We start from the raw sequence: 25,629 nt of genomic DNA, 5'->3' as shown, positions 1-25,629 counted from the left end.
TTTAAATGTAAGTAGGTAAATATCCTGTCCAACAAGTAAAGAAACATACAAATGAAGAAAAGAACCAAATTACATAAACTGGGGGAGTATTAAATCATCATAATAGCATTACAACTACTACAAGAATTGTAATTATTTTCCATCTTCTAATCCAGAAGCAATAACACATAGGAGAAATTTATAATATACTTAGGCACTGCAATAGTTTTAATGGGCGGTTACTATTAAACGTAATAAAAAATGTAAGAACAATTAAGAATGAGACCAGAGACATGAACTTCAAAGAATGATGGCCAAATAATATCACCGAAAATAACTTTGTTACTATAGACTCCCAACAGGATATGAAAAAAACCTTACCTCAAGACAAGAACAAAAGTGTATTTTCTGATAATAGCATTGAAAGCAGGGAATTATTCTATTTTCTACTGAAACAGAAATTATGTTTCCTCTAAGGAAGAATGTTGATATATATTTTTTCATTCCCCACTTCAAAAAACAAAAACATAGTAATAACTTCTCCCCTATTTGGTGAGGTTCTTTTGTGAGTTTTATTATTTCTAGCAGCAGGTGGACGTGTGTTTGTTATACAGAAGTTATCCAAAGGAGCAAATGTCTAGTAGTGATTGATACACTCCCTGTTCTCATTGTTTTTCCAACTCAAGATACACATACACAATATGCTTCTGCAAATTTCTTTTTAACACACTCTGAAAACAAAATGAAACAATCCCATTTACCTGAAGTGTATTTTCTTAATATGCTTCCTAAAGGTTGCTTGTTTGTTTTGTTTTTCCGTTTGCCCCAGCACAGATGCCTTCTCCTGCCTGGGAGAAGTTCACGGGTCTAAACGCTTGTGGCATTTGTGACACATGATGTCTGTACTCCAGTCAAGCACACACCTATCTTTTCTCCTTGGCTGGATTATAAATTCCTCAAACTTCTCCATATCCCACTTAAACAACTATCCATGCCAGGACCAGTAAGTGATCAATAAGTAAGTCCTTGTGGAATTAGGGAGGAATTAGGGAAATACTATTGCTTTCATTATTTATATTATAATGGTCATCACGTATGGTGTCTTTCATTTTTTTCTAAGAGCCAAGGAGAGAAAGCCTGCATTTAGTATACAAGGAAGCTTTCTGACAAGCCTGATTTGGTTCTGAATCCCAGCTTTCACCACTCACTTAGCTGTGCGTCTTGGGCAAATACCGTAACTGCTTTGGGACAGTTTTATCTGTAAAATGGGTATAATGATGGTAACCTGTGGGTTATTACCAGGATGTAGTGAGATAAACAGGAAGGGCTTAGCACAGAATGAGCACACCAAATAAGCGCAAATGATTGGTAGGGAGATGATAGAAAGCAGTACTATGCCCATTTTTGTAGTTACCAAGGTTGGTTTTCCTCTTGCTCAATTTCCTACGATATTCTAAACGCAAAAACAAACAAACAAACAAAACCAAAACAAAACAAAAAAAGAACCCACTATCACCCTGGTTCCGCAGAGCTCACAGCAAGAGGGGAAACCTTCCCCAAGCCCAGAGCCTACAACAGTTGAGTAGCCACCGTGCACTCTAGCTGGGCAAATTGAGTCTGGCAGGTTGATTTCTGTGTGTGTTGGAAGCTTCCCTCAGAGTCATTCTTGCATCAGGGCCATCGCAATTCCCCTCCCCAAGCACAACTGCCCCGATCAGGGTTCAGTGTGCTGAGGTCTCCACTCCCATCCCCAGGGAGCCTCAGACACTCTCTCTCAACCCCCTTCCCACCATCTCATCTGCCCGCATGGTACCCGCTGCTCTTCTGAAAGCATCCTTACTTGGTGTCCCATTATTACTTGTTCTTGATGCCAGTCCCAGAGTCTATTTGAATAGGGCATGTTATTTAACTTTTCTAGGAAAGATGTTCTCTCTTTTTCTTTCACTCTCAGTGTCTTTCACCTGCCACTGACACCATCTTCAGCGTCCTGCAGAAAGAACCCTCGCTGCAAAGCCAGCACCGCTGAGCCTGCACACATGCTCCTCTGTGACCAAGCAACTTCCCAAACACGATTCACAGGGAGGGAGACTGCCTGAGAAAGCAGTGCTGCTCAGCCTCAGAGACCATGAGAAACACCTGGAGACTGGAATGACTTGTACACACATCTATATTTAAAACGGATAACCAACAAGGACCTACTGTATAGCACAGGGAACTGTGCACAATATTACGTAACAACCTAAATGGGAAAAAATTTTGAAAAGGAGAAAAAGAATCACTTCTAAAATTATTTTAAATTCAAAAAAAAAAAAAAAAAAAAAGAAGAAGGAGAAGAAGAAACACCTAGAGAGCCATAGGTGTGGGGCAGATGCTGAAATCTGCAGTCCTAATGAGCACCAGGCTGGTCCAGGCTGCTGACACACACATCACCCTTGGGGAAGCACTTTATTAAAGAACCTTGGGCACCACAGATGAGAAGAACAGGAATTTGTTAAGGGAATGGAGAGCACAGCGTTCAAGCAGGTGATGTTCATCTTTATTTCTCCCTCTGTTGCTACTTCCTGCCACGTCCCAGCTCCACTGCATCCTCCCTGCTTCCAACCAGGCTCCATGGTGACTCCCCCTTTATTAGCATGAATAAGGCGCTGACCCAGGTGCTCAAGCTATACTATCACAGCCCACACTCACTCACCTCTAAGACAGACACATTGTTCGCATTGTATGTCAAGTTTAGAACCATCAAGGAACGTTCCCAAGGTCACAAGTGACAGAGGTAGGTCCAGAGAGCAAGACATGACCGTTAAGCAGTGTGCTAGGTCCACTCCAGCCTCCAGATCTTCCCTTCTGGACCCCATCATATTAAGGTCCATCCGTGGTATTTCCTCATACAGATACGAACTTGTTAGCACAGACCTTTTAGAGACATGGTATCAACTCTTAACAGGATAACCTGGCTTGTTCCTTGCAAACTGCTAAAGACATGGTTTTGTCCAAGCAGATCTGACTTCAACACTCTCAAAACACATCCAGTTCTCCCCACCCAATCACCCACTTGGACACTCTTTAAAGAAAAACAGGAAAGTTACCATTAGCAATGGGTGCTCCCCATGACAAAGAGGGCAAGAAGGTCTCGCTCAAAGGATGGTGACACTAGAATTCTCCCCGACTGCACTGCTCTGAACCTCGTCATGGTTCTAACAGAGGAAATCAAGTGACCTGAATGCAAATAGATGTTCTGCCTCCCAGCAGCTGCCTGACCTTTAAAGTTCTGTAAACCTCTTTGAATCTTGGGTTAAAATTGGAATAGAGTGATATACCTCGCAAGATGGTGTTCAGAAATAAAGGAGGTAAAATATGTAAAGAATGTTCAGTACATATGAGAAACTCAGTAAATTCTAATTCTCTTTTCTTACCCAGCTTCTGATTTTCCAGAAAATCCTCAACTTTGAGTTGAAAACACCTTAGGGACCACAGAGTCCAAGGACTCCCAGATCGCCTGGAGAGAGTTCCCAAAATGCAGAGTCTCAGGGGAAAAAAAAAACAACCCTGGACCAGATGAATTATTACCTCCAGGAGTTAACCCCAGGGATCTGTATACTCTAATGTACAAACCCTGTGTGCAAACCACTGGTGTGTCCAAGATTAGAACATCTAGTCCAAAAAGCCATCGATGATTCTCCAGGGTGAATTAGACCGAGGGGCCTGCTGCTGAGGTCAAAGGTTTCAGAGCTGTTCTTCCTAATTTTTGGAGATTTCCTTTCATCCTTTCCCCTATTTCTTTTGATTTATAAGTATACGGTTTTCATCAGATTCCTAGCTCATGTACACTGTATTAAAATTAGGCAAACCCGATGTAAAAAAAAAAATCCTTGCACGAAAATGCTATTATTGCACAGAACATAAACAAATGAAAACAGGAAATTTAAAATGATTCTTTCCATGGCGGCTCCAAGTCCTCATGCAAATATAGCTATGAATGCATCAATTCAGCAGCTGACTAGACAATAAAAAGACTGTATATAGACAGGCAGGAGAAATGCATTCAGTTACTGTCAGAATAATAACTTTGCATTTCGTGATTGGCACTCATTAAAATGCCCAGTCAGAGCTTCAGCTAAAGGTAGCCCTAATACAAAGCCCAAGGATCTTTCGACTCAACTATTTTTTTTTTAATTAGATTGATAGATGTCACTTCACAAGCCCTTATATGACGAAGCATTAGATTCCCATAGAACCTGGGTACCTACTCGAGAGAGAGTAGTTAGTTCTCAAAGTTGGTGTGTCAAGAAAAATTTGAACAATCGTCTGTCACTGGAGTGGCTTACGAAGTACATAGGAAAGAACTTTTAGCTGAGGGGAAAAACACTAACAAAAGGGTGACCTTCAGCAACCCTTTAGTTATACTATATATAACAATTTGATGATTTCTTAAAAAATCATATCTTTATACAAACTACCTATTAGATCACTCTAGTAGAGGGATTCTTTCCCAACCCCATGTCCAAAAAAAGTTGCGTTTTAAAAATGGCTTCCTGCTACTTAGGTTCAAATAAATAAAAATACTGCTAAAACCCAGTCTTAACAATCCACAGGCTGGCCACGAGTATTTCAGCCCACCTGTGTCTGGAGTCCATCCCTGGCACTTGGCCAGAACTCTTTACAAAGCCTCCATGCTAACAATGTGCACTTTAAAATGCAAAAACAAAACAAAAACAAAAAAACAAAAACAGAAAAACGGTATAAATGAACTTATTTACAAAACAGAAATAGTCACAGATATAGAAAACAAACTATGGTTACCATGGGGGAGAGTGGGGGAAGGGGGGATAAACTGGGAGACTGGGATTGAAATAGACACACTACTATATATAAAATAGATAATAAGGAACTACTGTATAGCACAAGGAACTCTTCTCAATGCTCTGTAATGACCGATATGGGAAAAGAATCTAAAAAAGAGTGGATATATGTATAACTGATTCACTTTGCTGTACAGCAGAAACTAACACAACAGTGTAAATCAACAATACCCCAATAAACATTTAAAAAAATAAAAAATAATAAAATGCAAAATGTTTGGCAGCAGTCAGCACTCGGGGAAATGATGCTTTGGGAGGGCTCTTCCTTCCCCATCTTCCAAAATGATTTTTCTAGGAACGCGGCTGACCACTTCTTCCATCCTAAATCCTTGCTAGGTCTTCCTTTTGCTTCTCTGGTTGCTCCTTCCCTGTCACCTCTGTCCCCTCCTCTGCGTTACCATTAAAGTTTGCTGTTCTTTGTGCTACATCTCCTACTCACCTCTCCTCACCCTCTACCCATTTCCCCTAAGCAACTGGAGCTACTCCCTGGAGAGAAAAATACCATGTCCTTGTTCAAAACTCCCAGGTTCCTAATTCCAACTCAGAGTTCTTTTTCTGAGTTCCACCCATCCAAGTGCTGACCAGGCACTTTCATTTGGACGGATCAAACACACACTAAGCTTCACCCTCCTTCTGCACTATTCCCCTCCTCTTCCCTACCACGCACATAAGGGCTTGTGTCAGAAACCCAGGAGTTGGGGCTGCCCTGGTGACACAGTGGTTAAGAATCTGTCTGCCAATGCAGGGGACACAGGTTCAAGCCCTGGTCTGGGAAGATCCCACATGCTGCAGAGCAATTAAGCCTGTGTGCCACAACTACTGAGCCTGGGCTCTAGAGCCTGCGAGCCACAACTACTGAGCCCACACACCACAACTACTGAAGCCTGTGTGCCTAGAGCCCCTGCTCTGCAACGAGAAGCCACCGCAATGAGAAGCACGCACTGCAGTGAAGAGCAGCCCCTGCTCTCTGCAACTACAGAAAGCCTGTGCGCAGCAACAAAGACCCAATGCAGCCAATAAATAAAAAATTAAATTAAATTAAAAAAAGAAAAAAGAAACCCAGGAGTCACCCTCCTCATCCCCCTTCACAAGCAATCCTAGTTGACAACCAAAATGAGAAGATGCCTCCAAGACCACCTGGAATCCTCCTGCCTCTCTTCATCCCTCCTGCGGCCTCTCTAGAGCAAGCCCGCACCCTCATCTCACTGGGAGCCCCACCTGAGTGCCCTGCAGGCACTCTACGTCCCTTTCTGTCCATTTTCTGCACAACGGCCAGTTGTGATGTTCTCAAAATGGAAATTTTATAACTGCTGTGCTTAAAAACCCTGCACTGGCTTCCCAGGCTTTTCAGACCAAGTCCAGAATCCTAAAAATTCCAAAACGATGTGATTTTTCCCCTTCCCTCTCAGACCTCATTCTTGCCTCCTTTGCACTGACCCCCTCCCCGCCGTTCCTTACCCCTATCCCCACACCAGGAATGGAACCGTCCTTCTCTCTTCCTTTCTCCTCCTCCTCTTCCCGCTCCTATCAGAAATGTCTCTTTCTCAAAAAGACCTTGTATCTTTCAAACTAATGTTCTTCTGTTCTATGTTCTCATCATACCTTGTACTTTTTCCCGCTATAAAGCTTAGCACAATTATAAATATATAATCACACAATCCTTTGTGTAACTGTTCTTTCTACCCCATTAGCTCAGAAAGGGTCATGCCTAACCTCTTCATCACTGGGATCCCAGAAAGCAGTAGAAAGACTAGCAAATGACAGATGCCCAATAAACACTTGTTGAATCAGTAAATTAATAAAGTGCACTCACTGCTTCTCTTTTTCTATCACTTACCTACATCATTAAGCGATCTCATGATTCTCATAATTTAAGCAACATCCTCAGAATGGCCCCTACAATTTCACAGGTCAGGAGTGCCTAAACTAAGAGGAAAGGAATAGAATTGGGGGGCTACAAAATTGATTGAAGAAATGATAAATTAACAATAAACTTCCTAATCCATTTTGATGAATGGATAGGTCCTTGATTGACCTGCAGGTAAGACACTGCCTTTTGCAGTTCTTTAGTCAGCTCGAACTCAAGAGCCTTGTGGAGAGAAGTGACCCACAATGAGGATGAGGTTGAAGAAAGGTACCATATATATATTATCCTCTCTCCTTTACACGCAATTCTTAAGTACCTCTTTACCTTCTCAATATTTAATAAAAATGTTTGAGAGCAAAACAATAATATGACGCAGATGCCCAGAGGATTGTTTTACACAGCTTCACAGCCATCAGTTCGTCGTCTCCATGCACCTGTTCCGAACTAGTTCCCTTTCCTCCTGGGCTGCACAAAGGAAGCACAAGCATACACCCAGCTCATCGTAAAATCACCAGCAATTCTTACTAACAGGAAGTAGGTGGAGACTATTGGCACCTTAATCATTTTCATGGACTTCTCACTAGTATTTTAAAAAGAAATATTACTGAGTACATAATGACCGTTATTTAGCAAGTTCCTGGAGATACAACCACTAAAAAAGTTAACAAAAGTGATTAAAAATGGTGGAACGATTACTCATCAATACAGTTAATACACTGAGCAGGTTGAACCTAACAATTTCGCTTTTTACAGGCAGCTTGATCTGCCATTTTTAATTTATCCTACTAAGAAATGTGATCATGAAACCCAATTAAGGCAGCAGTGATAAAGCCAGAGAGTATTTCTCCACAGCCCCTATATCAAAATGATTTGTTACACACAGAGCTTTAAAAGGCATCTCAACATGCCAGTGAAAGGCAGAGTGACTATGGCCCCAGCCTCTGCATTTCCAGTGGTGGATGAAGCCAGACATGGAGAGCATCCCACCTTAAAGAGTTAGTGCAAAAGCTTAAAGATTTAGTGCAGTCAGTCAGAGAGAAATATCGTATGATGTCGCTTATATGCAGAATCAAAAAAAAATGACACAAATGAACTTGTATTACAAAACAGAAACAGACTCATAGACTTAGAGAACAAACCTATGATTACTGGGGGGTAAGGTTTGCAGGATAGGGATAGTTAGGGAGTTTGGGATCGACATGTACACGCCACTATACTTAAAATGGGTAACCAACAAGGACCTACTATATAGTACAGAAAACTCTGCTCAATATTATTTAACAACCTAAATGGAAAAAGATTTTGAAAAATAGATACATGCACAGTATATGCATAACTGAATCACGTTGCTGTACACCCGAAATTAACGTTAATCAACTGTACTCCAATATAAGATAAAATGTTAGAAAATAATGATTTAGTGCAAAACCAGCCTGCAAAATGCTAAGTTGAGCACAAGAAAGAATACATAGTTTATGTGGTATTTCTCTACCATAAACATGGATGGCTGTTATGTCTGCTCTGCATGTAACTACTGGGCTCTCCCACTGCAATGAGGCAGCAAAAGGCAAATCTATCTACTTTTCAAAGGATAGCTGAGCCATTAAGAATAAAATGACCATTGCAAATCGGAACCCTGCCTATTTCAACCACTTTGTTCGGAAGTGAGATTCAGCTTTGCCTCAGGTGTCAGCGTCGGTCTCTTTCACAGGAAAGTAAAGACTAGAGCATCGCGTGTCCTGTCTATTCACTGGCAGAAATAAACTATTGAATTTGTGCTGTTATATATTTGGGGTACCATTTGCTACAGCAGTTAGCCTACCCTAACTAGTATATCTACTATGAGAAAGGCAATGTTCTAAAGGGATAAATTCCCTTAACATTCAGTCTTTGTCATTATTTCTATTAAAAATAGCATGTATCCCTTTTCCTTATTAAAAGGAATATACGATCACTATAGAAACTTTAGAAATACACATAGAATTAAAATTCCTAACATCAGTAATTCTAATGCCTAACTGATAACATTTTGTTATATAGCTTTCCAGGCTTTTATTTCTTTAGATTGACAGATGGATATAAATAGATAATAGTAAAAGCAATTCTACACAGTCTACACTATAATCTTTTTTCTCTTGACAATATACTATGAACATGTCTATAAGTCATACTTTCCTCTACAACAGATTCTTAAAGACAACACAATAATCCATTACATAGCCATACAGTTCTATGTAACCATCCTCCCACTGAAGGACACAGTCTGGAACAATGGGTAGCAAAGGCACAGAAAGTAGACAGAGAAGCAGACCATAATGGGGAAGAATGCACAGTATGTGTAAATGGACAGACGCCTCCAGCCACTCGGCACATGGGGAGCAAGGTTATCAGTGTAGCACAGGGTTCCAGGTAGGAGAAGAAACTGGGTAAGAACACTTGGATGAGAGCTGAATACATTCTAAGCCACTTTAAGGAGCCCAGATTTTATCCTGATGGCAGCTGAAGAGGTTTAAGCAAGGGTATAGTATGATCTCTCCTGTTTCAGAAAAATCACTAGCAACAGTGCAGGGAATGAATTTAAGATGAGGAGAATCCCTAAGCAAAGATAAGAGACTATTATAGTAAGAATGGGGACTACTACAGAAACCACGGAGTTGGGCTGGAAGGGAGGAGTCTGAGATGGGTTAAGGAGGTAGAATCAATAAGATCTGGTCACCAAATGGATGTGGGGCGGAAGGATAGGTCTCCAGTTGGGGTAACTAGGAAGACTTTGATGCTACCATATGGGGAGGGGTTAACTTAGTTCTTATGAGCACTTACTACTCTATCTGACACAGAATAAGCTGTCACTCCAGGAAGCCACTGGTAGGAACAGCAGTGACTGTAACAGGAATAGTGATAGTTTCATTATTAGTAACCAGATGTCCAGATGGACCGGCAGGGGGACGTGATGAGACCCTGTTTAATATGTTTACCATAAACTGTCTGTAGGACATTTGGGTGGATTATCTGGTAAGTGCTTGGATACACAGATCTGGAGCCAGAATATAGGGTCTGGGCTAGAGATATGAATGTAGGAGCCATGATTTATAAGCACCATTAGATCTGCTGGAACAGTTGAACTCACCAGAGGCTAAGGAAGGAGAAAAACAACACTGGACGCAACACAGCTGAGTTGCGTCCTGCCCCTGTGGCACTGCCAAGGCCTCTTCATGCAGTAATTTAAGAAGTCAGATCAAATTATTTCTCATTTGACAACTTGTTTCTGCACTGCTTAGTCTACTCACAAAAAGAAAAATATATCATCACCTAGCCTCAGACATAAGAATCATAAGCTGAAAAAGAAGGTCTTTTAACCCAATCCTGCACGAAGGCACGAACTCTCTCCCCATCATCATCAAAACTGGTGCTATCCGGCTGGAAACTGAGACCTTCCTCGTCTCTGTGCTGGTCTCGCCCATTTCCACAACAGTGCTAATTATTAGAACATGAAACAGTGTCAGATTTACACTGTTAACATAAATAAAAATTCATAGTAAAGCACTTTGAATCTTGTCATTTTATAAACAAATGACTGAATTTCCTTGCTTTAAAAGTTTACAGTTATAAATTAATATATTAATCATATTTTATAGCTTCAGAGACAGTATTTGCTTCTTGAAAAGATGATGCTTGTGAACACAAATAACTATTTCAGACTGTGTAATAAAATGACCCAAAAGGCAGGGGCAGTGAAAAGTTTTGGCGGAAAGGGGAAGATGCTTTTTCACTCTCAAGCTTTCACTCCCCTTTTGGAGTGTCCAAAAGTTACACAGTTGTTTTTCCATGACTGTTCTCTGTCTAACAAGACTTAAATGAGGACGGGATCAGAAAAGCTCCACTGGCAGTAGCAGAAGGGGTTTGCATGTTGGGTCATTTCTGAGATGAGGACCAGATGTAGTTTGAATGGACCATGGAAAGCTCTTTAGTTCCACCTTCTCATGTTGCATATTAGGGAAGGGAGGCCCAAAGAGGTAAAATTACTCACCCCAAACCACCCAGGTACTAAACTACAAAGCTAGAAGTGAAAAGGAGTTCTGACTCCAAGGCTGGGGCACTTTTCTCTTGTGAATAAGCTGAGGACACTCCAAGTGACTGGCTGCGAGGATACTGTGGCCTCCTAGGGGAGGCGAGACACTCTCAACTAGAGAAATTGTTAGACATCGGTTTTTAAGAAACAAAGATAACATAAGGGACATTCGTAATGTACCACGTATAAAGTATGGAGTAAAACATACTTTATACGGTGATTTGTGTTTAAAGGGTAGAGTATTTCCGGCAGAGTCGTTGTAAGGACTGCCATGGAAACAATAGGATATAACAGTCCCTTGAAGGAGGCAGAATTTCCATGGACAGAAATGAGAAGCAGATCCAGGCAGAGGAAGTGGCATATGTAAAAACGAGAGGATTAGCAAAGTACATGGCCTGCGGACGAAGCAGTCAGACTGGATAAAATCGTTCATAGTACAAGTGAGAAAGATTAGGCTTAGTCTGGATTAAGGAGGACAGTGAATGTCGGGGTCCAGAGGTAACTGTGATGTCTATTCATTGAAAGTTTGAGCAGAAAAAGAGGTCTAATAAAAGTGGTATTTTAGAATGACTCGTCCTCCAGTGCAGGATTCAATGGAAGTCAGTTTGGAGCTGTGGACAGAATAGAGGCAGGGAAAGTGGAAAAAAAAAAAAAAAAAAAAGACAAGTAATGAATAAATTAAAATATTCTGATACTAATCCAAGTATGATAAGGTGTCTCTCTGGCCCATGTTAATAGCAATATGAATAGGCATACAACAATCTTATGGTGACTAAAAGCTAAATTTACTCTTTAAACCTTTTATTGGTTTTTATTAAGCTATTATCTATCATAATTGTTATTTGGTGGCTTCAGATTCAGGACCCTAAATGCTCAGTAAGTTAAGAGTTTAAGAGATGGATGAACACCTCTGTTTTCTGAGAACTTCTGTTTACTAATGACAGTCTAATTAGAAACACTAAGTTTGAAAACAACAATATAAAAACTGCTCACCACCACTTCACACCCATCAGGATGCCTATTATCAAACCAATAGAAAAGAATACATGTTGGCGGGAACGTGAAGAAATTGGAACCCTTGTGTATTGCTAGTGAGAATGTAAAATGGTACAGCTGCGGTGGAAAACAGTATGACAGCTCCTCAAAAAATTAAACATAAAATTACCATATGACGCAGCAATTTCACTTCTGGGTAGGTATCCAAAAGAACTGAAAACAGGATCTCGAGTAGATATTTTGCACACGCATGTTCATTGAAGCATTACTGACAATAGCCAAAAGGTAGAAGCAACCCAAGTGTGTCCACTGACAGATGAATGGATAAACAATGCAGTACATACATGCAGTAGAATATTATTCAACCTTCAAAAGGAACGAAGTTCTGACACAAGCCACAACACAGATGAGTCTTAAAGACATTACGCAAAGGGAAATAAGCCAGTAACAAAAAGGCAAATCCTGTGTGATTCCACTAACATGAGGTAAAATATAGTCAAACTACAGAGACAATTAGAATGGCAGTTGCCAAGGGCTGGAGGAGGAGGGACTAGGGAATTACTGTTTAATTGGTTTGGAGTTTCAGTCTGGGAAGATGAAAAAGTTTCGGATATCAATGGCAGTGATGGTGGCCCATGAATGTGAATACTTAATGCCACTGAACTGCAACTTAGAAATAATTTAAATGGCGAATTTTACGTTACTACAACTTGGGCGAAAAAAAAACACTCCACCAGAATAAGACTGTGGTCCAAAATCCTTGACTTTCTTAAATAAAATTCCCACTGCAGTGAAAGAAAAGTTGCCAGTGTTTCTGAGGAAAAGATGTGAGCCATGTCAGTGGAAGGGAATGAGGACCATGGAGGAAAGAGTATCTCAGAGGTGACTTGCAAAGAAGTAGAGACCGGGGAAATTTCAAAGCTGTGGTCCTTGTGTGCTGATGGCGTGACAATGAACTCTGAACACAACAGCTCCATCCAGGCAGCCACCAAAGAGCCCTAATTGCCAGAATCACCCCCCAAGGACAGAGTCTAATGACAAATTCTATCTGAAGCAAGGACAGCGCTACCCTTCTCCTCCTCAGTAGACAGGGCAGACCTAGAGAGGAGGTTCTGAGTTGCAGCCGGGGTGCTCCCTGCAGTAGAAGAGAAAGCTGCCACTCCATCTGCTGCTTCACGGATGACACATCAACCCCTGTGGTGTCTCCAGGGCTGACGACCAAGAAAGTAGAGGAAAAGGATCTCATTGTTCATCAGGGCCCAAATGGACATGTGCCGTCCCACCTACAGTCTAACGAAGAGCTGACGTCATGTTAACAAAGCAAAGAAAAAGTGAAAAGTAACTCATCCAAAATCTTTTATTACTTCTTAGGGATACCAGCAGTACTTTTCCATCTTCAGTTACAAGAACTGAACTTAGAGGGCTGAGGTGAACACTGGTGAGAGAGATCAGGGAGGACACAGAATTTCTGACAGCTGAGATCTAGGACCCAAATCAAAATGGGTTGGGATGATTTGGGAGTGGGTCTGCTCAAGACAGTGGCAGGGGTTTGTTGACAACAGTATTACTGCTATGACTTTCCAAATTCAGCAAATAGAGAGGGCTTTACCGCTCTGATCATGACCCCTCCATGCTCCAGGCTCAAGGATGTGCCCACTACCAAGACTCTAGTGCCCTCGTCAGGCACGTCCCCTGTGCTGGGCTCTGTTCAGCTCACACATTCTGGCACAGCGGAGAGAAAGAAGTAATTCCCTCCTCTAGGTTCTCAGCATGACCTCCTAAACCTGGCCCCCAGCTCCAGAAGCAGGTAGCGCTCGGAGCTGTGCTCTTCCAAGCACCAGCACACTGACGAGGGCAGATCTCCAAAGCCAGAGCCCTGGGCTTTGTAGGGGGGAAGACCCTGAAATAGAGACACAATGCAGCTTACCATCTGTGTCCCCATGGGAGGGACAAAGAGCCTACCTATCAGGAATAGCAAGACATCTATGTTCACACTTTATAAAAAGTTTTATTTTATTTTCTGGCACACCACAAAGCTTGTAGGATTTCAGTTCCCCGAACAGGGATTGAATACGGGCCATGGCAGTGAAAGCCCAGAATCCTAACCACTAGGTCACCAGGGAACTCTCAACATTCACATCTTGTGATCTAGCACTTCCGTATTCTGACACACTTGAACCCAGACAGCCCAATTCCAAGGTGTCAAGAAAAGACGTGTCAGCGTGACAATGAACAGAAATTGATACATGCTTTGCTCTCTAGCAGACTCAGACCCAGTCACGGGCCCCGTCATTTACCTAAAGCTTTCCCCTGCAGTGTCCTCACAAAGGAAACAGAGATGAACAGAAGACACAGCTGAAGCCTGAGTTAGGAACTGACAGCACTGTCTCCCCTGTACCATCCAAGCTGTGGATAAACTAAGTTCCTTTAAGTTTTTTTTAGTTATTATGAAAACCGGAATATAAATTGGACTAGGTCTTAATGGGGAGAACCAAAGTTAGGATATAGTTTCCCAGGAAACTATATTTCCATAGGGAAAAATACCCTGGTTTTCTCGAAGACTAAAAAATTAATGTTGATTACCACTTAGGCATCTCTTTCTAGGATGCCTGGGTGCAAGTCTATGTCTGGGGGATGTTCCCTAACAATCAGATCCATGCCAAGCAGAGATCAGTCAACCCACTTTAAGCTTTCAACTTCACCAAAATTTCCTTTTTTTTTTTTTTAATCTTCTTCAGTCTGTACGGATCATTTGGAGATACAGAGCCAGGAGACAAGGCTTCAGAAACAGGCTTGCCTCAAGCACATCACAGCCCTAAACAACATGAAAACACAGCCTCTCAACTAGCACTGACCTCAACTCAGTAAGACTTGAGTAAGTCTGAATTCTGTAAATTCTCAAAAAATTCAACTTTAGATTTTAAAGTGTGACAGGCTCTATCGCTAATCAGCTGTTCAACTATTATAAAGTGACTGATATTTGGGAGAGTGGCTAGGTCACACATTCTTTCATAAATGTTACTTTCATTTTAACTTAAATTTCATGATAACACAACAGCACAGAGTAAAATGTGCAGGCACAAATTTAGAGTACTCACATATGAATGGAAAACTGTCTACAACAGCCATTTCTGTTATTTAAAAATACAGACATTAAAAATTAGTTTTCACTTTAAGAAAGCTTTGACTAAAACACATTGTTACATTATTGTTTTTGGTAACAAATTGCATGAGTCCATAAGAGCCCTCCTTTTTCTACCTTGTTTTCTTTTAAAACTTTTTTCATTATATACTTTCAATGAGGATGATATTTCATGAATCTCGACCACTGTTTCTCATTATATACTTTGTTTTCATTACCATTCATTTATATAAAGCTAATCAAAATACCCATTCAATCAGAGCTATCTATAGAGAGAATTTTTTCACATCATTTGAGCATATCAAAAACAACCAAACAAAAAACCCAAGTATTGCTAAGTACTAAAGGCAGATGAGAAGTCCAAGATCTTTGGACATCTGGCCAGTTCATCACTTGTCACTGAAATTTAAAAACAGGTTTTAAAAGACGTTACGTTTATAATTAAGAAAAAAAATAACAGGAATAAAATGGGCATCGAAGCAAAGGAGATTTCCTGAACAATGAATAGATTGCATTTGACAAGGGCAATAACCCTCCCCATCACGTCTTTTGCTCTCATTTGCTATAAATATACAGGCCAGCGGAAGCACAGCGCATTGTTTTGACCCTCGGTGCGTTTAAGCTTCCCGGTCTTACCTAATACATTAAGACATATGGTAAAACTTTCCCTAGATCCGGAGGATTTATAGATCTCCCACAACTGATGAGAACAATCCCCTAGCGCTTGCAATATATTCTGATTTAGATATTTAAATTCGCCTTTTAAAATATTTTTATTCCGAAGAGTTGTTTTCCCAGATGACCTATCTTGGTTTCATTCTTTAATATATATAAATACACACTCGGCTTCTCTACTCAACAGAAAGAAGGATTTTAAATACAGTATAGAATTGACAGCAAGATTTATACAGTTTAAAGAGACCCATCACAAACACTTGGGAAATTACATTTACACACGTATTTATGAAATACAAGCAGTCAAGCTGTATCTGTTCCTATTGCTACCCCCTTAATATAGCTTCTATTAAAAATAATTCTCCTCAATAGTTGGCTGGAAAATCCCTGCAGCACCTTTGTCATTTTCATAACACCTTAAGGTCAGCACACTTTATTAAATAGTTACTGAGGACATGAGAAAAAGACACTGATCATAGGTATCTGATAAACATGTTTGCATTAGCAACACATTCCAATATGATATGAGATACTGAATATTTCTATTGGCTTGTAAGAATGCAATTGATGTACAAATCTCGAATGTCCCAATCATAGATGTTATTCAACAACAGTATTTTTACTCCTTTTTGGAAATCAGTTGCAGCCTAGTATAACCGCAATGCTTTGAGAACTACAAGTGTAGTACATCAAACAACGATTTACTTGAATAACAGAAATGTAATTGAGCAGCAAATTATCTTGCATTCCAATAAATATAAAACCTTGAAATGTGTCTTAGCCTGTGTAGTGAGCAAGAGAGAAAACAAAGACTGGGAAGAAATTAACTGTAAAGGAAGTGTGATTCACACAAACCTCAAATATACAGCAAACAAGCTATGAGATTCTGTGTTGTCATCTAAAACACACTACCCAGTTTTTGTTTCCAAAAGTCCCTTGTTCAGAGAAGAGCTTCTTTTTATACAGACACAGCTCAGGAGTTTCTTAGATGGGGGGTGGGGAGGAGAGAAAAAATAATTCAGGGAAGACTTGCATTAGCTCAGCCCTAAGGCTAATCTGTTGCACGTGTAGTTCCTACACTAGGAAGCAACTTGTAGGAAACAACGCTGCAGCTGAGCGCAGGAGAGCTGGAAACTGTTCCCCCGGGGATGATATCGCAAAATGACTTGGCTATAGTCCCTCTCCAGCCTAGCATCAGGGCTCGGGCAGGAACACAACCCGCGTGCCCCCGGGGCAGCTGCGTGTCCTTAGATAAGAGCCCTCTGCTCCATCACGCCCCCTTAAATCTTCTGACCAGAGGTACACGGAAGCCACTCAACCACGACAAATCAGCCCTGATTCTCTCTGTACATGTTTTTCCCCCCAATTTGTGTTCCTTTGCCTGGTAGGTTCTGAAGGGCATTGTTAACCCAGACCACACAACTGGAGGAATTCACAAGTTTTCACACACTCACATACACACTTTTACCCCCAATATTCCAAGCATGGATTTACTGAGTTTCCATTCTGTAAAACAGCTTGTACTATTCACTTATATCCTCCAATGTCACAATAACTACTATGTTCATACAAATGCAAGAGAAACTTCGAGCACGATTTCAGTTAGTCTTTAGCTAAACCTATTAGTTAAGGTTTCATGCAATATCGTAGTTTCAAGGATATAATATTAAAATCACCAAACATACATAGTAATTACACAAGCCTGAAGCAGTAACTTCATGATTTCTTCATTAATCTACTACATTACACTCAGGAGGTTTCCAGTTCATTACAAAAAACCTGCTCTGTTTAGCGTGCCACAACTTACAACTAGGTATTTCCTTTGACTAGCAAACAAAAGGGCCAAAGTACCTTTGGTGGAGCTTTTTCGGCTTAGAAACATGACAATAGAATAGTATTCCTCTAGACAACGTGAATTTTCCATTTCCAAACATCCTTTGGACCCTTAAAAGAAGTTTGAAGATGAAAACTGACATCTTTCTAGTTAGAAAGCATAACCTAACACCAAGGCTAATCTAGCAACACTCCCCCCCACCCCGCATCCTAGGCATCATTGCCAACTACCATCCCCTTTATATTAACTTCCACCATGTGCAGTAAATGATTCACAACTCATATGGTTTGGGTAAAAGCAAAATCCTTCCTGAATCGCATACAATAAAACATGTGAAAAGGGAATGATGGCGTGTTTCAAAAGGTCTTGTTTCAGATTCTCTAACAGAATAACATACGATGCAGTACAATGGTGGGCAGCTTTTGTGTTTCCTAATAAGACAGCTCCCAGCAGAGAGTTTCCCATGTTTTACAGTGACATCTATCAGCCAGACCCGGGGAATCCCAACGTCACTCAGCTTTCTTCAGCACCACTGTTTGAGAACAGCTTCTAGCCACAGAGTGGTGCAATCTTAAGTCTCTGGCGCACAAAGTGCATTGTGAAAATAAGGCAATGGAAGATGAGCCATGCTCTTCCCTGACATCAAAATCAAATCGTTAGGCATTAATTAACCACAGGCTGTAAGTCTCACAAATGCCAATCAGAAATTTAAATAACTGGCCATCACCTGATACAGATAGAAAAGAGCTGACACACGTTGCATCACAGGCAGACTACACATGGCCTGGTGCTGAGTTTTGTAAAAATTCAATTAACCCAACCATCTATTAGATGAATAAAGACCAGGGGAAAATCTATTATGCATGTTAGAATTTGTGATGTGTAATCATGTTAATTTATGGCTTGAGAGGACACCCCGCTATGTTTTAGTGATTAGATGATCATCAGGAAATTACACAAATATTTAGAACCTAGGAATTACTTTATGAATGGCATTAATGTAATGCTACTTCAGAAATGTAATCAGATTATCAGCTGATTTCTCAGACCTGATAATACTAAGGAGACCTGGGAAGAACACTTTGCAGTGGTAAAATCGGGAAAGGTCTTTGAAATCGAATTGGTTAACTTATTTTCCGAAATTCTCCTTAAGGGCCTACATGTGAAGCTCGACAATGACACTCACCTGTTCTGATGCACTGACGTGCTAGAGCATACTCCAAACGAAAATACTGTGAAACCAAACATTCTTGAGATGATGTCACCAAAAGGAAAACACCCAACTTTATACTTCTCACATACACATTTTCACAAGCTACAGACTGCACCTACTGGTTTGGACACTGAGTTCGCCAAAAACTCTAGCACACTGAAAGGGGAATCTCAGCAGTCTCTCCTTTCCTTGTCGGACTTTCCACAGACACAAAGCCCTGACCAAGGCCACACTCCGACTCCAAGTGATGGGAAGACCTCACAGTCCTGTCCGACTCACCTTCCCTCTTTCAGAGGAAAAGCCCCACAAAGGCTGCCCTCAAGAGCAACTCCTAAGCAAAGCCAAGTTCAAGAAGGCACGTGCGAGAAGGCAGCCGGCCCAGTTCCAGTCTACCGGGCGAACGAACCCCCAAGGACTTAAAAAGTTTGAGGCGGCCCCAGCCGAGGACCAAACTTGGGCTTTCACCAATAGCAAAGCCTGGAAACCGGGAAACTGGAGAAGGCGCTGCCTGTGGAATCCAATCCGCGCACCCTCCTCCTCCTCCGAGGATCGCCCAGAGCTTCGGCGGCCCGAGACTCCACCGCTCGCCCCGCGTCCGCCCGAAAGCCGTCGGCGCCCGGCGCCCGCCGCGCCCCGGGAGGGCGCCCTCCCCGCCCGGCCCGCGCGCGCGCGCGCGCCCCGCGGGGCGAGGAACTTACCGCACCGCTTGCACAGCACCCGGCTGACCTCCTTCTTGAGGTTCCGGCCCGTCTCGAGCGGGGGGAAGGACGCTCGGAAGGCGGCCGGCGCGCGGCCGCTGCTGTTGGCATCGGGCTCCATGAAGAAGATGTACCTGCTCTCCTCCTTGAGGCGCCCGCAGGAGGGGAAGGCGGGGTGGCCCCAGGCGCCCAGGCGCACGGTGAGCAGCGAGTCCTTCTTCAAGCCCCCGGCTTTGACCGCCCACACCTGGTGCACCTTCACCAGATAGGGCGCCTCGTCTCCGGGCTCGGCGGCGCTGGGCGCGGGGCCCGTGGGCCAGGCGGGCACGGTCCCGGGGGCGGCTGGCGGCCGGCGCTCGCCTCCCCACGCCCCTGCCTCGCCCGCCGCCGCCGCCGCCTTCCTGTCGAGTGCCCCCTGCTGCCGCCGCGCCGGGTGCACCTTTCCCTCGATCACCACCGCGGCGCGCTGAGCCAGCTCCTGCACCGAGCCCACGCTGGGCGGGGACGCGTAGCACACCGAGGCCCCCGCGGGAGCCGCCTCGTCGCCGGCGGCCGCCCCCGGCGCCAGGGCCGCGGTCCACAGCAGCAGCAGCAACGGCAGCGGCGGCGGCGGCGGCGGCGAGCGGGCGGCGGGGCCGGGGCGCGGGGCGCGGGGGCCGGTCCCCCTGGAGCGGCGCGGGGCGCGTCGCCATCTCATGGTGCGAGGTGCGTGCGGGCTCCCGGCTGTCGGTTCGGACTCTGCCTGGCTCTCCGGCGCTGCCTCCCTTTCCCTCTCCCCTCCTCCCCCCGCACCCCTCCCCCTTGCCCTCCTCCTAATTTATTTATTGGCGGGGGCTGTGGGAGAGTTGTTTACGGGAGGAGGAGGAGGAAGGCAGAGAAGAGGTGGGTGGAACCACAGCCGGGGAAGCGGTATAAGGGCAGGAAAAAAAAATTTTTTTTAAGCAAAATAGAAAAGAAAAAAAAAAAAAAAAGAGCCGCCGCCGCCGCCTCGGTTGCTGGGAGTGACAGGTCCTCCCCGCGCCGCCGCCGCCGCGCCCGAGCCCGGCTGTCGGGGCTGCTGTCACCGGAGGAGGACGCGGAGGTGGAGGAGCTGCTCAGCGGGTAACAGTCCTTTGTGTGAAGTGATGCTGCGGCGGCGGCGGCGGCGGCGGGGCGAGCGCGCGAGGCAGAGAGCCCCGGAGGCGGGGTTGCGTGCCTGGCAGTGGCCGGGTGGCCGCGGCGGCAGCGCCCTGCGCCTCGCCGGCCTGTTTACCTGCGGGGCGAGCTCGGCCCGCGCCTCCCGTGCGCATGCTGGGGCCCGAGCCCGGCCCGCCAGTCGGTCCTCCCGGGTCTCCCCCGGCCTGCGCGCCGCCTCCCTTTCCCGTCGCCCCGATTGCTGCAGTGGGAGGCCGGGCGGCGACCAGGCTGCAGTCCGAGGGGGCTGCGGAGATTTCCCGGGGACGGAGAAGGTGACGCTTCGGCGATCGGGGACCTGTTAGCCGGCGCAGGGAGGAAGGGGGACACGCGGGAGCTGTGGGGCCTCGTGGCAGAAAAGTTTTGGGCGAACTGGTTACTGGAGAGTCCAAAGGGAGCAACACGTTCGCGGGAGACAGGCTGCAATTAAAACAACAACTTTCTGTCTCGCTCGGTCTCCTGCTAAGACGCACACACAGTGAGCTCTTCAGGTCTGATGCCTCTTGCACGGCTCTCCTCGGGTGACGCTTCAGGCTTGGTTATCCTTGCCTTTTCTCCTATGCAAATTCCCGGTTCACCGTGACTTTCTGGCCTGTGGGGTACTCCTGATCTGAGCATCGATTGAATAAAATAGTTGCTCAATAAGGCCATTTTGTATAAAGTTTATGGCGCTTCGTCAACTAGTCCGTTTAAAAAAAAAAATGAAATGAAGGATGCCTCAGTGCCTGCTGGAACAAAGGGTCCCAGGCATGAGGCGCTGTAGGTTAAATACTGGCCCATCTGAATATCACACTCGCCCGCCCTAACTCACCCCATCCCCCTCTAAACCCCCACCCCCACCCCCTGTCCCGCCAAATTTAAGAAGCTACTTTTAAAACAAGGACCCATCATCTCCCAGGGATGTTCTGTTGCAGCAAGTACCACTCAACGGAAAGAACACATTTTTAGCATTTAAAGGAAAATGTTTCTCTTGTGCTCTTTATGGTGAAAAATATATATTCAATGACCTAAAATTGAGTCGAGGTTGTTTTTCAATGGCCTATTAGATCCACGTTGTGAAAATTTAAGATTTTAAAAGGACTCTAGCCACATAATATCCTTTACTCTGGAATTCTAAGTTGGCTCTAGCAGTTTCTTGAAAGTCAGTGACATAAGCTTTAGATTTTTCTATATAAAAAGCAAAAGCAGATTATAAACCACAAAGATCTTTTTTTTTTTTTTTCTTGGCATAATATAGTTGGCTAGAAAACAGTGTCTTACTCTCTCAAAGTCCAGCTTGGACAGATGGGGTCCTGATGCTCACTGTGTGTTTCAACATGTGTGGATTTCTATTTCCTAGGGCCTGATGGAGTACTTCAAGAATAGTAATAGTGCAGGTCTGACCTCCAGTATATGTTCTCCTAAATGCTTGTGCTCCTATTGATTTCTTGAAAGTGGCCAGACATCCAATACTAGTGTCTTCACTTTTCTTTCACCCGACCTCACACATTTCTCTCGACCTGTTTGGAGTTGCAACTCTAGCCTCGAAGGCTTTCTCCCTTCCTCTCCACCTTTCAGCCCTTGTATCAGTTACCTACTGCTGTGTGGCGAACCAGTCTGAAATTTCTTGGCCTAAAACAACATTGATTCATGGAGCCCAGGATTCTGGGGATTGGTGATTTTGACTGGGCTCAGGTGGGGGGTTCTGCCCTCAGCTGGGCTCACTGATGGCGTTGCTGGGCACTGACTAGTCTCCGATGGCCTCGGCTGAGACAGCTCATCTCTTAATGGATGTGGTCTCCCTCCCTCCAACAGGCGTAACCTGGGCTTGTTCATGGCAGCTGGACATGTTGCAAGAGAGTGGCCAGAAGCAGGCAAGGTGTCCTGAGGCCTAGGCTCAGAACTGGCACCTCGCCACTGCCCCTGTTACAAGGCGAGCTCCAATTCCAGGAGTAGACTCTCAATGTGAAGAGCTGAAAACTCACTTTGCCAAGGGGCAGAGGTCCAAGAAGAGGAAGAATTGAGGCCATGTCTACAATCCGCTACCGATAGTGAGCATCCTTTGGGGTCCACCTGCCCGCTATACCTTCTGTCTTAGGCACTAGACACTCAGACTGACCACTGCATGTGCAGCCCCTCCCCCCACATTTGCAGTCTGTATCATCGTGCCTCGTTTTTGATTGTTGATTGAGCCCATGTGTTTCCGTTTGACTCCCATCTCTTCAACTAGTCAGCTTGTTAAAAAGCCAAGACCATGTTTTCAGCATTCCCCTGTTGTAACCCAATTTGGGGGCTATATTAAACACTCAGTAAATGTCAGCTGATTAATCAGGACTGCTGTGGTGACGTGCTTCCCACAGGTTACCCCAATACTGCCCACCAAGGCCACAGAGATGGAAATCCAGGAAGTGAAAACAACAATAACAGTTTAAAGTGCTGGCTTACAGGCTCGTTAAAGGCGGATACCCCCTCTTAGTACTTCACAAAGCATTTTCTCTATGATTAAACATAAGCTGCTTCATGTTTTTTTTTTTTTTTTGGGGGGGGTACACCAAGTTCAATCATCTGTTTTTATACACATATCCCCGTATTCCCTCCCTTCCTTGACTCCCCCCCCCCATCGAGTCCCCCCCACCCTCCCTGCCCCAGTCCTCTAAGGCATCTTCCATCCTCAAGTTGGACTCCCTTTGTTATACAACAACTTCCCACTGACTATCTATTTTACAGTTGGTAGTATATATATGTCTGTGCTACTCTCTCGCTTCGTCTTGCTTCATGTTTTTTCAGTGCCCTATTTATGTATTTTTTTATGCCTTTACCTTCCGCCCACATTTTCTTCTACTCTCTCAGCTAAGTGGTGTTAAGGGGTAATTCTTGCGGATATTTTCTGTGCACAGGTGATAGCTGTTTACACGTGTATTTCCTTTCAGTTCTTGTATGGGAGTCTTCATTTTCAGGGCTCCCATATGTTAAAAGGGTGTTACCCTTTTCTGGCCTTTTTGAATGAAAGGGGAAGGGCATTTCTAATGTGATTAACATATGCTTGAGAAGTGTATGAACAATTGTGTAGTGTGATGACATTCTTTTCAGAAAAGGGACTATTTAATTGGTCCACCTTGTTTTAAAAAGACAAAGAGAAAAGGTCTCATTCTTGGAAACATCCTAAAACCAGGGCACTTAAAGCCTGCAGCAGACTCACTTGTCCATCAAAATGCAGCCATTGCCTGTCCCATCCCAGAGTTTGTTGCAGAAGGTCTGGGTGGCAGGGCCCGAGAACCTGCATTTCTAGTAAGTTCCCAGGTGCTGCTGCTGCTGGTGCAGAGACCACACTTTGAGGACCACTGCCAGGAACTTTAGATGTATTAACTCCGATATACATGGCATAATGATACTATAAACATGCATAAACATATTTAGGCATTGTATTCAAATAGGCAATGGCCCCTCCATCACAAATCTTCCCCATCCCAGTTTTGAAAAGGAAATATGGATTGCTTCCTTGGTTATTAGAGACTGGCACTATTTAGCGGACTTATCCTGACTAGTTAAGATGACCACATTATTGACAATAAAGGTGAGTGTTTCCTTGAGGACTTAATTTGTCTCACCGGTCATTTTGAACCAAGAGAAAAATGGGATCAGAGCAGTTGTCATCATGTTACCTGGGAATATTTTATGTGATCAAGTGGGGAAAGAACAAAATTATGCAGGTAAATGTGAAACACTGTTTTTACTAGTTTAGAAAATCCAAAGAGGAAGTCCACAGTGCAGTGGCAAGCTGAAAAGGTTTTCCCACCCCCAGCACTTCATACCTGATTAGATGCTTCTAAACGGTGGCTCCTGAAGGGGCAACAGGAAATCCACAGAGGCACTGATATCTACTTTATTACCATTGATCAACAGCACATAGAGTGCACACCTTCAGCCATAAATCATGAAACAACTGTTCTCCTGGTCATGGGTCCTGAATCTGCAGTCTCCAAAAGAGTCCTCCCGTGCTTAGCCGCCTGTCTTAGAGCAGACGTAGGGTCCAGAAAAACTTAGGACTCTGACTATTTAAAAGTGCTTTTCTATAACAGGCTGTAAGATACTTAGTTGAGACCTGGTCATAAAATTCTAACGGTGATTCTGATGTGCACCAATCTTATATCACTATTTGTTTAGACTGAGTCAGCTGTGATTGCTGGTCTGGGCTGGCAATCCTATCTCTCCCATCATCTCTCCCATCTGTTTGTATGAGTTAATGGTGTTTTTTGATGGGTTATTGGTGGTGGTGGTGGTGGAAGTGTGTGTGTGTGTTTTCTGAAGGACAAAGGAGGAACCTGGGGAAGAAACAGAGGAAGGAGGAGGATAGAAAACAGAGGACACTATGGGATGTACTCCCCAGGCTCCAGCTCAGAACGAGGGCTCATGCTTATAGGGACAGAACCACAAGTGAAAGCTGAAGTGGCTATTTTGATGAAGACTGTTGTAAAACTTCAAGGGACCACCCCATGCATATTGCTATACAACTCAGGTGAAAAAGTAAAAAGGCTATGTGAAGGAGAAGGCCACTTTCCATTTCTGGGAAGAAGGACCACTGCAGATGTGTCCTGAAGGAACTAAGGGGGAACAAGACAGCAGTGGGGGTGTCATTGCACTTGTCAGAGAAGTGGGGGAGCTGTGTTCTCATGGCAGCACCTCTTAAGAAAGGAGACAGAACAGGAGGAGAATAGCAGCCTGAGTTCATGTGTGGCAGCCCGTGGTGAGAATTCCCAGCCATTACATAGCCCATGGGCGGGGGGGTGGGGGTGGACTTGGATAGCAAGGTAGGAGCCTGTTATTATACCCATGTCAGCTAATACACTAGAAATAAAGGTATCAATGTTAACGTGACTTCCTTGGTAACCTCCTTGGGGACAATGAGATGATGAATGTTAATTATTAACATTTAATGTTATTAACATTATTATTGACTATCTTATATAACAATACTATGATGTAAAGAAAGAATCATTTCATTACTATCATTTTGCAGATTATTGAAGGCAGTTGTTGAGATCAAATACTATATTTTATCACTCTTCCTGAACCAAAGTCTCTTTCTTATGCCTTAGTAGTAGTAAGGCACAATCCATAAGATACCTACCATATAAGCCATCCAAC

The 25,629-nt window shown here is 43.8% G+C and overlaps 1 protein-coding gene across 1 annotated transcript in view; it reads right to left on the bottom strand.

The window, feature by feature from the left end:
- NRG1 (neuregulin 1) overlaps window positions 1-20,029 on the bottom strand; it is a 1,000,105-nt gene extending 980,076 nt beyond the window's left edge. Inside the window, exon 1 of the mRNA XM_057696608.1 lies at window positions 19,333-20,029. Coding sequence (XP_057552591.1) covers window positions 19,333-20,029 — 697 coding nt within the window. The remainder of the gene's footprint in view (window positions 1-19,332) is intronic.
- Between the last annotated feature and the right edge of the window lie 5,600 nt (window positions 20,030-25,629).

Source organism: Hippopotamus amphibius, chromosome 10, assembly GCF_030028045.1.
Source record: "Hippopotamus amphibius kiboko isolate mHipAmp2 chromosome 10, mHipAmp2.hap2, whole genome shotgun sequence".
NCBI lineage: Eukaryota > Metazoa > Chordata > Mammalia > Artiodactyla > Hippopotamidae > Hippopotamus > Hippopotamus amphibius.
Note: the sequence above shows the minus strand (reverse complement) of the source record. Positions and strands in the feature narration are given on the sequence as shown.